We start from the raw sequence: 13,248 nt of genomic DNA on the forward strand, positions 1-13,248 counted from the left end.
AGTAACAAATAGAACACAGAAAAAGTAGTGTACGGAGGAATTAGACACATAAAAACGCCTTGTTTGTATACATCTATCAACGGTTATATACGAATTGATGACTAATTGAGTGAGTTGCAAAGGACACGATTTACGTACTCGAGCCAATTTCGAGCCCATCAAACACAATACATCCTCTGTTCGGTTATCTATAATAATCAACCCCTTCTCCTCGCAGTGTAGATCTAGAGAATCCAGACTTTCTCTTAATTTATCTGCCAGATTCTAGTGGAAGAATTATAGGTGTAATTAAGTATAATATACGCGAAATTTGTAAATTTACCAGAAGAGGATCCTCTCGAAAACGTCGATCATTCGCATACAAATAAATCATTATTAAAATAAACCAAGATTGCGTATAAATAAACGTGCAAAAATAACTCCTCATAAAAATTCGCTGTAATAAATACGTAAATTCACGCTTCAAATGGGTGTATTCTGCTGCACCAGAGGTTTAATATAAGTTATCAATAAGAATTGTATAAGCAGGGAATAAATCTTTAGGTATGTGGACACACGAGACTTTCTACGTCACTGCGATGCAATTTTTTCTATTCGTTGCCCCTCCGAAACGTCGTCACATTTCCGATTTGGGGGATCTCGTCCCCCTCTACGAAATTACTTATCAATCAAGGAAGCGTCCCTTTGTAGAAGTGGGAATGGTGGAGGTTCTCCATCATCCCCACTTCGCATAGATACTTCACGGACAAAGGGATGCTTCGTTGATGGATAGGGAGTTTCGAAAACAATTGTTTCATTAGGATAAGCTCTGGAAACGTCACTCTGATGGAATCGATAGTGTGTCGCGTTGAAGTACCGGGGAAGAAGCTCGTTACGTTTACACACAAGTGGAGAGTTATCGCTAATATATTCTGGGAGGCGAAACGAGAACACTACTTATCGGACCCCCGATATCTTAAGTAGGGGGTGTTGCCACGCTTCCAAAAGTCTCGTTAAGAGGGTCGATTTGGGTTACGTAAATGCCAGTGTTTACGACGCGTGGCCAAAGGATTTCCACACGTTGGCAAGCGTGACGGCAAGCTTACACAATTCGATTACATAAGGGGTAGGCCGGCGATTACAAACTAGGTGCGGAAGATGTCGAATCTCTACTATATATAAACAGAGTTTGGCACTAACACAGAGTGACTGAGTGACAGAGTCATTCGGAGAATTTGTTTACTTTGGTGGAAAAGATGGCGCGTGGGTGCCTTCTTGTGTCATTCAACGCTTCAACGGGTCCGATCGGAGAATAGGGGTCGTCGACACTGTCCGCAGGGGGGAGGAAGGTCGAGTCTACGTTTCCCGCCGTCGGGACGGAAATAACGCTTTAGAAGTCACCTGCTCGCGCTGCGCCCTCAGTGAGAGTGCTATTTATAGAGGTTCCTCTTTCGTCGGACGAGAACCTTGGCCTACCTTATTCCTTCTAGACCTTGTTCCTCACTCATGGCTGGTAGCGGGTGCTAAACGCGCGGTGATGACTCTGGATCCGGGAAAACTCAAGCCGAGGAGGCACTCCTCCCCGGGGTGCAGGATCACCCAAAAGAGCGCTTCTATGGACGACCATCATTACTTCCCTTCGTCCAGCGACTTTCCTCGCTTTCGCAGCAACAGCGGATGCCGGATAACCGAGAAGAATAAGTGGATGGGAGGATATCAGTTCACTTATCCGGTGATGGGCGGCGGGATGAGCGTCAGCGAGTCGGAATTCCATTGCAGGGTGACCGCCAAGTATCGCGCCATGTCCGGTTACAAGTACGTCTATCCCCTACCAGGTAAGGTGGACGTTAGTCGCGAAGATTTGGTTAGTTTCCGCGACGACAAAGTCTTCGTCCCCAGGGAGGTGGACAAAATCGTTCCGGGAGGGGTGAAGGAGGTGTTGAAAGCGCGCGACGGAGAGGAGATTTACATTTCGAGCCACGAGGGCGAACTAATGGCGGCCGCCGTGAAACCCATAGCAAAGAAGAAGAAATACAGGAGGAGCAAGACCCTCCCCACTCATTTGGAAGCCACGCCCACAACAGGGGATAGAGACGAATCTCCGGAAGGGAGGGTGGAAGGAGAAAGGGGCAGGGATACAAAGAAGAAGGCAGAGACACTTGTAGAAAACGTAGATGAGAAAAAAGAGGAGATTGTAGAAGAGATTATAGAGGAGAGTAAAGAATCTCTGGAACCCGTTAAGGGGAGTTGGCTGGATAAATACAAAGCGGAATGGAAGACTTTCTCTATGGAAAGTAAATACGCCAGCAACTGTTTGTTAGATTTTGGAGAATATAGAAAGTACTGCGAGGAGGAACCGGGAATCGATTTCAGTCAATTTGAAATACGCGAAGAGGAGGAGGAAGAAGAGGAAGAAAAGAGAGCCACATGCCAAGCGTTGTCTTCGGAAGAAAATCGTCTAAAGGAAGTGACAGAAGAGGAAAGGAATGGCGAATCTGTCTCCTTGATATTAGAGAAAGTGGAGGTCAACGGGTTAAAAACAGAAGTTCGGAATCAGCCGGAAGGCAATACAGAAAATGTACAATCGGAGGAAAGAAAAGAGGGTGCCGCGAAGAGGGAAGAGGAGGGACAGGAAATTAAATTATTGGAGAGGGAGGATAACGTTTCCATAAATGTTACCGAAGAGAAAACAAGAGGGAAAGAGGAAGTCGAGGGTAAACCTCCACCCCCTATAGTATTGAATGACACCACAGAGGGCAAGAGTCGCATCCTGTGGAGCGGATCGGAGCCGCGGGATTACCAAACGGGAGGAGAAACCAAAGATGCGAGTGAAAGGAGGCGAGAAGACAGAGAAACAGCGGAACACTCGGACGGGTTACCTCAGATTGATTCCGTACCGTGGGAAAACGGAAAGGAAAGTGAAGTATCGGAACAGAAATTAAATGGATCGTCGAATGTGGAGGAGGAAAGAGAAAAAGAATGGGAAAAAACAAAAACAAACGATACAAATGCCAACGAAGGAGTGGCCATTTCCGGAATGGAGATCGACGTCTTCCGAGTGGAATATGTTAACGAAGATGGCGTTAGGGGGGAAGAAATCGAGTTACGTAATAAAGCAGATGCAGACTCGAAAAAGGAGGCGAAGGGAGACGTGGCGAGAGAAGAAATTTTGTCAGATTTAATGAAGACGAGGGTGGAAGGAGAAGTAGGAAAAGGTAGCGTGACAGAAGAGAACGACGAAAGGAAAATACCCGGAAGCACAGAGAAAAATGTCGACAACAGAGAAAACACGGAACGGAACGAAGAGGACTTTAGAAAAGTGGCGGAAGAACAAATTCATAAAGTAGTTAATCAAGAGGAGGAAATGGAAAAAAGACCCGGAAGGAAGGAGGAAACGGAAGTAACGGGAAAGAAGACGGACGCGTCAGTTTCTTCCGACCGATTGGACCAACAACACGACGACGGAATCGCGAGGAAACGGGAGAATGTAAAAAGTAATTCGATAACGGAAGCGAAGACAAAATCGGAAGAGGAAAGCCAGGAGAATCGGAAAATGGAATTAGGGGAGAAAAAACATTCATTTACTAAAGTGGGAAGTGGGAGTAAGGAAAGTGAGGCGAGAGCGAACAATGCGGATTCCACGCGAGAAGAGGATGGCAAGGTCAGTTTGAGATCCCACGACGGAACGGAAGAACGGGAGGGAAGGAGGAAAGAAGAAATCGTTATATCCGGGAAGGAAATTGAAAGGAAACGGGAAGAAACCGAACGACGAAGCATAAACGGCGAAAAAATTTCGAAGTTAGACAAAGCACCTTTGAAGATAGAAGCGAGGAAAGAAAATGAGGGTGCAACAGAGAGTGTGGAATCTTCCGAAAACAGCCAGAAGGAAATCTGGAAAGAGGCGAAGAGGGAGGACACTATAAAGGGCGCGAAAAAAGAATCCGTTTTAGAGAAAAATAAAATACCCGACGAACACAAGACGGAGGGTAAAGTCAATCGGGAATTTAACGATTCTTCCTCGGCTCCGGAGGTAAAAGAGGAGGAAAAGTCACAAGAAAGAAGAGGAAATGCGAAAGAAAGAGTGGGACAAGAATGTAATGCGTCTGTTTCGGAATCAGATTTAGTGATAAGCTTACAAGAGAAGGGAGAAGAGAAAGAAGTGGCTAAGGTGAAGACGGAAGACACGAATGTATTGAGGAAAGAAACTGGCCAGGAAGGATTGTCGATCGGATTCGGAAAGGAGAAAGTGGAGAGGAGAGAGATCGTGCCAGCCAGGGTGGATCACAACGGATATATCTCGAAAGATTTTGTTGGAGAGTGCGATAATACAAAGCAGTTTCGTCCGATAAAGGAGGAAGACACGGAGAAAACTATACAAGTAATTTCGTGCCGTACGAAAGAGCCGATGGAGGAAAACGGAGGAATTGAAAGAACGACTTTTTCTACGACAGAAAGCGAAGATTCTCAATCGGAACTGCCACTAAAACGTTATAACCGTGTTTCTACCCTCGATAAAGCGTCGACAAAGATTAGAGTGGAAGAGAATTCACGCACTAACGGAGATTTAGTCCGTCCTCGTCAGTCGGAAGCGAAACACGCGTGTGTGGTGGAGAAGATCGACTTCCGTTCTATCGAGGAAGAAAGCGGAACCTCCTTCCCATCGACCGACGAGTGGACTTTGGGGAGAGAAAGAGAGAACGGAGTGGATATAAGGGGGGAAGAAAAAGGCGCTTTAGCGAGAGAAAAGGAAGGGACGAAGGACGAAAGGGATTGCGTAGATTTGCGGGTGGACAGTCTCTTTTCCGCATTTCGACGTTACTCCCGATCGGAAGAACAAGTCGTTCGCGTCTTTACTTCACCCTCCGAAACGGGGGTAAAACTGATAGGGAGCGAGTGCTGTTGGGTGAGGGAAGAGACGGAAGACAGGAAAAACGTACACCCGCACCAGGTAAGAGTGGTTAACTTTAACTAAGATTTTCTTCCGCCCCCGCGACGAGTACCACCTGTTGTACTAATGAAAGAAACCCCTCATTCTGATTCGGGTATGGTTTTTCAGAAGCGCGACGTGTACGTGGCAGTCATGGATTTCAATCCCGTGGAGTGCGATATCGGGGCCATCCCCATGAGGAGTGGACAGGAGGTGGAAATCATCGACTCCAGCAAACCCAGAAAGTGAGTAGTTCATTTTTCTCTTCGACGGTGCCAACCGTCATCTACGGGTGCAAATTACGTTCTTTGCATATTAAAAAAACGGAGATTTCTTTGTTTGGGGATGATCTAAAATTAAAGATGGCGACGTTGACGTTTTTAGCTTTTACGAGCGAAATCTGCGGGCGGTGGGGTCGTCGTTCGTTCTACGACCCACTCGACATCTGTTCGAGATTTTCGCGTGAGATAAACAAATCGTTTGAAGTGTTACGACCCGCTCCGCATGGGTTACGTCGGCTTCTTTAACCCATCCTTCTATCGAATTTTCGTGGCTTTCTAGAAATTATCTCCGCGATTTACCGATATAAATCGTAAAAGATAACGAGCGATTTTTGTCGCAACCAAAAGTCGCGTGTTAAACCATTCGATTTCTGTGCCGTCTTCCCAGGGTTTCTTCTAAACTTTTTGTCACTTCGGTGGAAACAACACGAGTACATTGTGTACCCAAAATTGTATTGTCGTTTGCTTTGCGTGGATTTGTACAAATGATTATAAGGCGCGTAACAGGGGGAGGGAAGATACCGGTACCGAAGGGAAGAGAAATCGGCGCGTGCGTCCGATGGCGAATCGAGGAGGGAGAACGGAGACCGTAACCTAGGCAACGAAGATATGTGGGCCAAGGACGTGAAGTATTTGCCAAGTGGAATCTGCCACTGCCAATGAGATTTCGTTTGAAAGATTTCTTTGTCGTTTCTCTGTTCGGGAATGCGATTTGTTACGCGCTTCCTATTGTTAACGACGATTAAACATCTGTCGAGTCGACGCCTTCCCTTTAAGTCTCGCCGATCCTAGCAAAATCCGAGATTTTACGCCAACCAAGTGTTTTATCTACAAATTTCTATACAATCGAGCGTTATAAAATGACCCTCGACTCGTCACAGTGACGTTGAGAGAGAGCCGATAATTCGTCTAAAATTAGAGAGTAAGCGGGACGTTACGAAACGTTTAGGAGCGTCGACATCGTTACCGTAACTATATTTATCCGAATGTGCCCTTTACTCGATTAACTAATTGCCATCGATGTTACGCTTGCCAAAAGTTATAATTTAACGTCGCTCCACCAGAATAACGCGAAATTTTAATGCTAAAATTACTCGAAATATTACGTTACGGCGAAATAGTTACGTAACGTCCGTCGGGGAAAAAACGACGTTACTCGAACCCGACGTCGATTTAAATTATTGGAAATAAAAATGTAGACGTCGTTACGCTATTGTTTAGCGTCACAGAAACTGGCCTCTGCCTGCTGTCCGGACACCAACCCACGACCAGTGTTCGGTGGTAGTCCGCTCGACCACCTGTGGGCACTTTTAGATGACGTAACTGATTAAAATATGGAGTAGGCCTACTAAAGTAACTTTCGGTATACATCCCCTCGTTAGAATAGGAAAGAAAGGGGGCTTCTTTCCTGCGTTAGTTGCGTAACTAGTCTTCTACGTAGAAGACCGTAGTACAGGACTTCTAGTTACGCAAATCACAAGAAGCACGGAAGACTAGGATTTCTACCAACTCCCATTCTTCCATAAGAAAGTGCCACACGGGTTACTTATCTCGTTAGCGCATGATTAAGTTACGTCACAGAAGCCCGTGGTCATTAGTTACGCATCGCTTTGAATCGCATCGACAGAGCCGAACACGCTTCATAAAAAAAGGGGAAAAGAATTTGTTTACATTTTGCAATATTTGCACCATGAAAGAATGACTGGCATCGTTCCTGTCACGTGTCGAAAAGCAAACAAACCGCTCGACACGTGTCTGCCAACTCGAAAATGTGGGCGTCGAGTCGTGAACCCCTCCATTTACTTCGTACCTTTTGCTGTTTTACAGATGGTTAGTGAGAACCCGATCGCTGAAAGGAGGAGAATCCAAAGAGGGATGGGTGCCCACCTGTTACTTAGAAAAAAAGACAAAGTCCATAACGGACATCACCACGCAGGCCGACACCAGAAGCGATCCCAAAGAGAGGGAGGCGGCCACCAGGAGAGAGTAAGTCGCTGTGGATGTGAACAAAGAAACGGGGAGGGAGGAAAATTAATTATTCTCGTTTACGCGTAGGGCCATAGTAAAGGAACTCGTAGAAACCGAAGAAGACTTCGCTAGGGACATGCAATACGTAGTGGACAATTATTATCTAGAGATGGACAATACGAGGATGCCTAAAGATCTTCGGGACCAACGAGAATCCTTGTTTATGAACTTCAAACCCATCTGCGAATTTCACAATAAGTAAGTTTTTTTTTTTTATTATAATTTTCGTTTCAGCCCGTTTTCGGGTCTAACTTCTTTGAAAATTTTAGTGTATTGATCAAAGGAGTCCAATACTACGCCAAGGAGCCGGCTCTATTAGGCAAAACCTTCTTACGTTTGGTGAGTAATCTCTCCCCCATTAATCTGTAATCCTCTCGTCTACGGCGTTAATCTTTACCTCTGATGTAGGAGAGGGATTTCGATATGCACGTGAACTACTGCAGGGACGAAGTGCACGCCCAGCAATTACTCTCCACCGGACCTTTGAAAGAATACTTCAACGTAATTACTTCTCGTTTTGACTCCGTACTTGACCTTTGAACTTTCGTTAACGTTTCTATCTTCTTGCAGGAACACAGTCGAAGAATCGGGGACGATAAAACCCTGTCCGAACACCTGAAGTTACCGATCCAGAGGATCAACGATTATCAATTATTGCTGAGGGTAAGTGTCGAGACTCTTGTCTTGTGTTCTTGCCAATGGTGACACGAGACAAATCTTTGCAGGAGTTGATCAAGTACACGGCCCGTCTTAAAGAAGACACTAACGACTTGCAGAAAGCGTTAGACTTTATGATGTGCATACCTCAGAGGAGTTCCGATCTCAAATATTTGAATGCCATGCAGGGTTACAAAGGGAACATCCATAAACTCGGTCGTTTACTCAAACACGTAAGTAATTCAAAGGAAATAACATCTAAAATTGTAAAAAATGTCGTCGTTAATATTCATCCTATTGTTTACCAATAGGGTTGGCTAGAAGTCATCGAACCCACTAAAACTGTACAAGAAAGATACGTATTCCTGTTCAAAGCGCACATGTTTATCACTGACGTCAAACGCGTCACCACAGATAACGACACTTATATTGTTAAAAATATCGTAAAGGTAAGAGAAAAGGCGACACCATCGTCTCTTGTCTCACTCGAGACTAACACGAGCTCCTTTTTTTAGTTACAAGACGTGGAAATTGTAGAAAAAGCCAACGGAGACGATCGAGCCTTCAAGGCTCAACACAAGAACAAAGACAAAACAGACTATCCCATAATATTTCGCGCCGCCAACAGCGATCAGAGAGAGGCGTGGATTAAAGAAATGGTCACTCGATCGGGTAAGCATCCGTCTTTCGGTTCAAACACTGTAAGAACCTTCCTGATATTGTTTACTCCCGTAGTGATAGAAGATTTAGGGGAAGACGAACCGGAAGTGGCTCCCGACTCGGCGCAGAAAGTAACTTTAGAGAAGGAAATGGAAAACACAGAATCCGACATCAAATCTGTGGAATTGGAGGAAGAACGTACGGATGCCAAGATACCCTCTTTGACCTCCGACATTAAAATCGAACTTCCGGAAGAAGAAGCCACTACCAACATCACGGAGAGTTTGAGGTCCGAATCTCTCTCCTCCCTCGAAGGTAATGAGCGTTTCGACTCTTAAAGCGCATCTTAAATCACGCCAGTCGTAACAATCAAATTTTAACAATACGCAGATATAGAAGCTAATCCAAAGGGTAACCCAGGTAACCCTGGTAAACCACAGTTCCAGAAACCACTGAAGGGAATAACGTGCATGCGTAAGTTGAGCGTGAATTACACGATGATCCACACACTTCGGAAACGTGACTAGAGTCTGATTTTTACATTACAGAGGGAGAATCCGCCACTTTCGAGTGCGTGGTGGCTTCCACCCCACCGGCCACGGTAAAGTGGCTGAAGAATAACAAACCCATAGCCAAATCTCAGAGGATAAAGATTACTTCTCAGGGAGACAAATACACACTGAGCATCAAAGAAGCGCTACCCGAAGACGTGGGTCTATACACGGTAATGGCCAACAATGCTCAGGGTTTAGTGGCTTGTAGTGCCACCTTGAACGTTAAACAAGGTTAGTGATTTCGATTCGAGTGTGCAAATAATAACACAAAACTGGTATTGTGTAAGAAACTATTCAAGAGATTTTACGCTTATTTTTCAGGAGGGCTGGGCGTTCCCAAGGAAGATTCCCGTCCCACTACCCCAGGTGGTACCGAATTACCCCACGCTCCAGTTTTCAAAGTAAAACTTAAAGACACCGAGCTGTTGGAAGGAACCTCTGTTCGTTTCGAGTTAGTAGTGAGAGGAAACCCGCAACCGAAAATCACCTTGTAAGTTTTTATACTTTGCCCCCTTGGCAGTGGGAGTTATCCTATGGGCAAGAAGGGCAAATGCCTGGGCACCCGAGCCAAACTTTTATAAGAAAATACCCTTACTTCTCCCAAAAAATTCCCCGAAGTCCCCACGAGGTCCTCTAATTTAAATTCGCCCGGGCCCGCAATAACGCGCCACTGCCTCTTCTAATTACAGTCGAAAAGCGAGTAAAATAACCCTTATTGTCTTTAGCTACAAAGACGGAAAGGAACTGAAAGAAGACGAGAGGGTGAGGATATCCTACGAGACAAAGGAAGTTTTCGAGTTGATTTTGGATCACGTGACCGGCGCCGATGCCGGAGAATACAGCTGCGTGGCAGTTAATAGCGAGGGAAAGGACACGACTACGGGGGTGATTAAAGTTACGAGTGAGTGTCCGAAGTCGGTATTACGAGTGGAATCGGAAAGTCACCGTAATTAATTAATTATCTTTGTTTACACTTCAGAGCATAAAATATTATTCCGCGGTCTGGAAGAAGAATTAGAAAGACCACCCACTCCTAAACCCTTCAAGTGGTAAGTAATAAACACGGGGTGGAAGATTTACGTATTGCCGCGTGTGAGCAAGGTTTTAACTGAAAGATACTTGTAATTCCTGTTTAGGTTTAAAGACGGGAGGGATTTCGAAGCTAGCGATCGCTTCCAAGTGTCTTTCAGCGAAGAGGAAGACACCTTAGCCTTAGTTTTTCAGCGAGTGACCCCCGACGATGCGGGTTTGTACACCTGCGTGGCAAGCACGTCGTCGGGAAACAAAATCTCGTGCAGTGCCGAATTAACGGTGCAAGGTGAGTGTCGAACCGTACCCTTATTTTTCGGGATTGCCGGGTGTGTTGGCAACGACTAAACCGTAATCTTTGCAATAAAGGTTCTGTCAGGAAACTTCTGAGAGATCCCGAAGCACCGAAGATTAAAGCTAGCATTTCGGACGTAGAAGTGAGCGAAGGAGCATCCGCCATGTTGGAATTGAAGGTCACGGGTTATCCCAAACCCAACGTTTCTTGGTAATTATCGTGGCAAGTTTAAGTGTGACGTCGAAACAATTACTTACGCCGCATTTGTCTGTTCAGGTTCAAAGACGGGAAGGAGATCAAAGCCAGCGATAGAGTTCGCTTCTTGTTCGAGGACGACGAATCTTACACCCTAATTATCAAGAATGTCAAGAAGGAGGATGCCGGCAAGTACAAAGTGACAGCCAAGAACGACATGGGAGAAGTGGAAGAGTCGTGCAAATTGACAGTAACGTGTGAGTAGACGTTTCCGTGTTACCTATTTAGTCACGTGCCTGGTTTCAAACATCGTTCGACGTTGCAGGCCCACCTTCCTTCCGGAAAAAATTAAAGGATATGGCAGTCATGACTAACGAACCCGTTAGATTCGAGGTGGAAGTGGAAGGAAAGCCCACCCCCGAAGTCAAATGGTAATAAGATTTTCTTGTATTGTAGTGTTTTATAGTTAACATAACGTCTAGTTGTTTGAAGTACACGGTGTGTTAAACAGGTACAAAGACGGACAACAATTGTCCGAGAGCGACAGAATCAAAATGCTGCAAGAAAAGGAGGAAATCTTTGCAATGATGATAGACAAAGTGAAACCCGAAGATTCCGGAAATTACTCCTGCGTCCTGACCAACGAAAGCGGAAGTCAAGCCGGATACAGTAACCTGGTGGTTAACGGTAATCACGCGCTTCTTTCCTATCCCCATTGTAAAGATATTGTAGAAAGATTGTAACGGGGATACGTTTGCTTGCAGCTCCCCCGTCTTTCACCAAAGAAATGAAAAACGTGGAATGCAGCGAGGAAGAAACCGTCAGTTTCAGTCTGAAGGTTTCCGGAAACCCCAAACCCACTCTGAAATGGTAGGATTGCGGGGATTTTGTGTAAAATTTGTGGATGGACCGGAAGGATAAGCACATTTGTTTTGCTTCTAGGTTGAAGGACGGGAAGGAACTAAAGGTAGACGGGCGACACGTGAAGGTGACGGAAGAAGACAACACGTACACCCTCACCATCGATAAAGTGAAGAAGGAGGACGTTGGAAAGTACGCTTGCGAGATCGCTAACGCTCACGGCAAAGCTACTACCTCCGGAAATCTCTCCACTAAAGGTACGAATTTTTGCACGTGTTTCATTTTTTTAGTGTCTCCTAGAACAATACGTTCTCATTTTTCATTTCAGGCAAACCGGAATTTACCAAGAAACTTTCCGATAAAGACGTTAAAGAAGGAGACGTTAACGTGGAATTTAACGTAGTGGTGAAGGGTTCTCCCACCCCCACCGTCAAGTGGTAAGCTATTGATAGATCGATTCCTCCGTTACAAAGAACCACGCGCCGTTTCCTGACGAAAACCTTGTTACGAATTTTCAGGTCGGTGAACGGAAACGTGGTAACGGAGAAGAAGAACTACAAACTGGTGTCCGACGAAAGCAAAGGGTCCTACACATTAAAAATAGAAAAGGTAACTTTAGAGGAATCTGGTAAATACACCTGCGAAGCCACCAATCCGCAAGGAAGCGCCTCTACTAGCGGGATCCTGTCCGTTTGCAGTAAGTTAATTTCGCATCCGCGCTTGGCGAGTCGTTGGGAAGGAGTTTAACACTAGCCGTGTACTTGACAGAACCGCTGTCCTTCACGCAAACCCTGAAAAACACGGAGGTGAGCAAAGGAGAAAAGGTGTCTTTGGGAGTGAAGTTCTCGGGAGAGCCGAAACCCACCGTCAAGTGGTCAGTAGTGCTACATTGCTCGAGTGTTTCGAATTAGGCGGTGGTTAACGGTCGTGTTTGACAGGTCGAAAGACGGGAAGGAGCTGAAGGCGGACGGAAAACACGCCCGAGTAGAAGAATCGGCCGACTCTTCCACCCTGGTCTTGGACGAAGTCCTGAAGACCGACGAAGGACAGTACACGTGCGAACTGAGCAACAAATTTGGCACCGAAAGCACAAGCGGAAGTCTGACCGTGAAAGGTAATGTTCGAGAGGAGTAACGCGTGGTTACTTTCGAAAATAATAATAACGGGGTTATCTTCTAGTCAAAGACGATTCAGTTGCTCCATCGTTTACCAAGAAACTCCAGGATCAGTTGTCGGTGGTAGGTGATGCTGCCAGATTCGAAGTGCGGGTGACGGGCAAACCGAAACCCAAAATTGTTTGGTAAGTAGACAGTGGAGGGAAGAGAGGAAAGGGTCGAGTGACGACGTGGTTCTACCAAATTTTCACTTTCAGGTCGAAGGACGGAGCAGAGATGAAAGAAAGTGCCACCGTCAAAATGGCCTGCGACGGTGACGATTATTCCTTGACCCTCCGCGATTTGAAGCTGGAGAACGGAGGAAAATATTCGTGTCAGGCCAGCAACGAGAAAGGAAGCGCGACGGATCAGGCGGTCCTCACCGTCAAAGGTAAGAACCATCGATTGGCGCCAGGCCAAAGTTTACGAGGATTTGGAGTTTGACCATCAAAAAATTGCAGAACCCACCAAACCCGTTATCGAGGGAGGAGGCGATAAGGAAGTGGAAGTGGGAGGAGCTGTCAAGTTCGCTCTTAAAATCACCGGATTCCCTATACCGGAAGTCAAATGGTAAGGATAATTCCGTAATTAGAGGCTTAATTAATATAAGAAGCGAACTTAAGGTACA

The 13,248-nt window shown here is 45.7% G+C and overlaps 1 protein-coding gene across 5 annotated transcripts in view; it reads left to right on the forward strand.

Moving 5' to 3' along the window:
• LOC111641636 (obscurin-like) overlaps positions 1–13,248 on the forward strand; it is a 34,613-nt gene that overhangs the window by 9,000 nt on the left and 12,365 nt on the right. For 4 of the 5 annotated variants that reach the window (XM_023387833.1, XM_023387835.1, XM_023387834.1 and 1 more), the window contains 29 exons: positions 5,036–5,151; positions 7,015–7,173; positions 7,243–7,413; positions 7,485–7,554; positions 7,624–7,716; positions 7,786–7,878; positions 7,941–8,105; positions 8,184–8,321; positions 8,388–8,544; positions 8,608–8,847; positions 8,923–9,006; positions 9,081–9,317; positions 9,408–9,576; positions 9,812–9,987; positions 10,066–10,135; positions 10,223–10,404; positions 10,485–10,620; positions 10,687–10,862; positions 10,931–11,036; positions 11,117–11,292; positions 11,370–11,475; positions 11,548–11,723; positions 11,795–11,903; positions 11,985–12,163; positions 12,235–12,340; positions 12,405–12,580; positions 12,646–12,766; positions 12,839–13,011; positions 13,082–13,190. In XM_023387833.1, the coding sequence (XP_023243601.1) occupies positions 5,036–5,151; positions 7,015–7,173; positions 7,243–7,413; positions 7,485–7,554; positions 7,624–7,716; positions 7,786–7,878; positions 7,941–8,105; positions 8,184–8,321; positions 8,388–8,544; positions 8,608–8,847; positions 8,923–9,006; positions 9,081–9,317; positions 9,408–9,576; positions 9,812–9,987; positions 10,066–10,135; positions 10,223–10,404; positions 10,485–10,620; positions 10,687–10,862; positions 10,931–11,036; positions 11,117–11,292; positions 11,370–11,475; positions 11,548–11,723; positions 11,795–11,903; positions 11,985–12,163; positions 12,235–12,340; positions 12,405–12,580; positions 12,646–12,766; positions 12,839–13,011; positions 13,082–13,190 (4,169 nt within the window). Of the gene's footprint in view, positions 1–1,212; positions 4,928–5,035; positions 5,152–7,014; positions 7,174–7,242; positions 7,414–7,484; positions 7,555–7,623; positions 7,717–7,785; positions 7,879–7,940; positions 8,106–8,183; positions 8,322–8,387; positions 8,545–8,607; positions 8,848–8,922; positions 9,007–9,080; positions 9,318–9,407; positions 9,577–9,811; positions 9,988–10,065; positions 10,136–10,222; positions 10,405–10,484; positions 10,621–10,686; positions 10,863–10,930; positions 11,037–11,116; positions 11,293–11,369; positions 11,476–11,547; positions 11,724–11,794; positions 11,904–11,984; positions 12,164–12,234; positions 12,341–12,404; positions 12,581–12,645; positions 12,767–12,838; positions 13,012–13,081; positions 13,191–13,248 lie in introns of those variants that run through there. The other variant, XM_023387832.1, reaches the window with a different exon arrangement.

The sequence above is a fragment of the Centruroides sculpturatus genome, unplaced genomic scaffold (assembly GCF_000671375.1).
Source record: "Centruroides sculpturatus isolate CEXI.00-Female unplaced genomic scaffold, Cexi_2.0 scaffold1584, whole genome shotgun sequence".
In the NCBI taxonomy this organism is placed as follows: Eukaryota; Metazoa; Arthropoda; class Arachnida; order Scorpiones; family Buthidae; genus Centruroides; species Centruroides sculpturatus.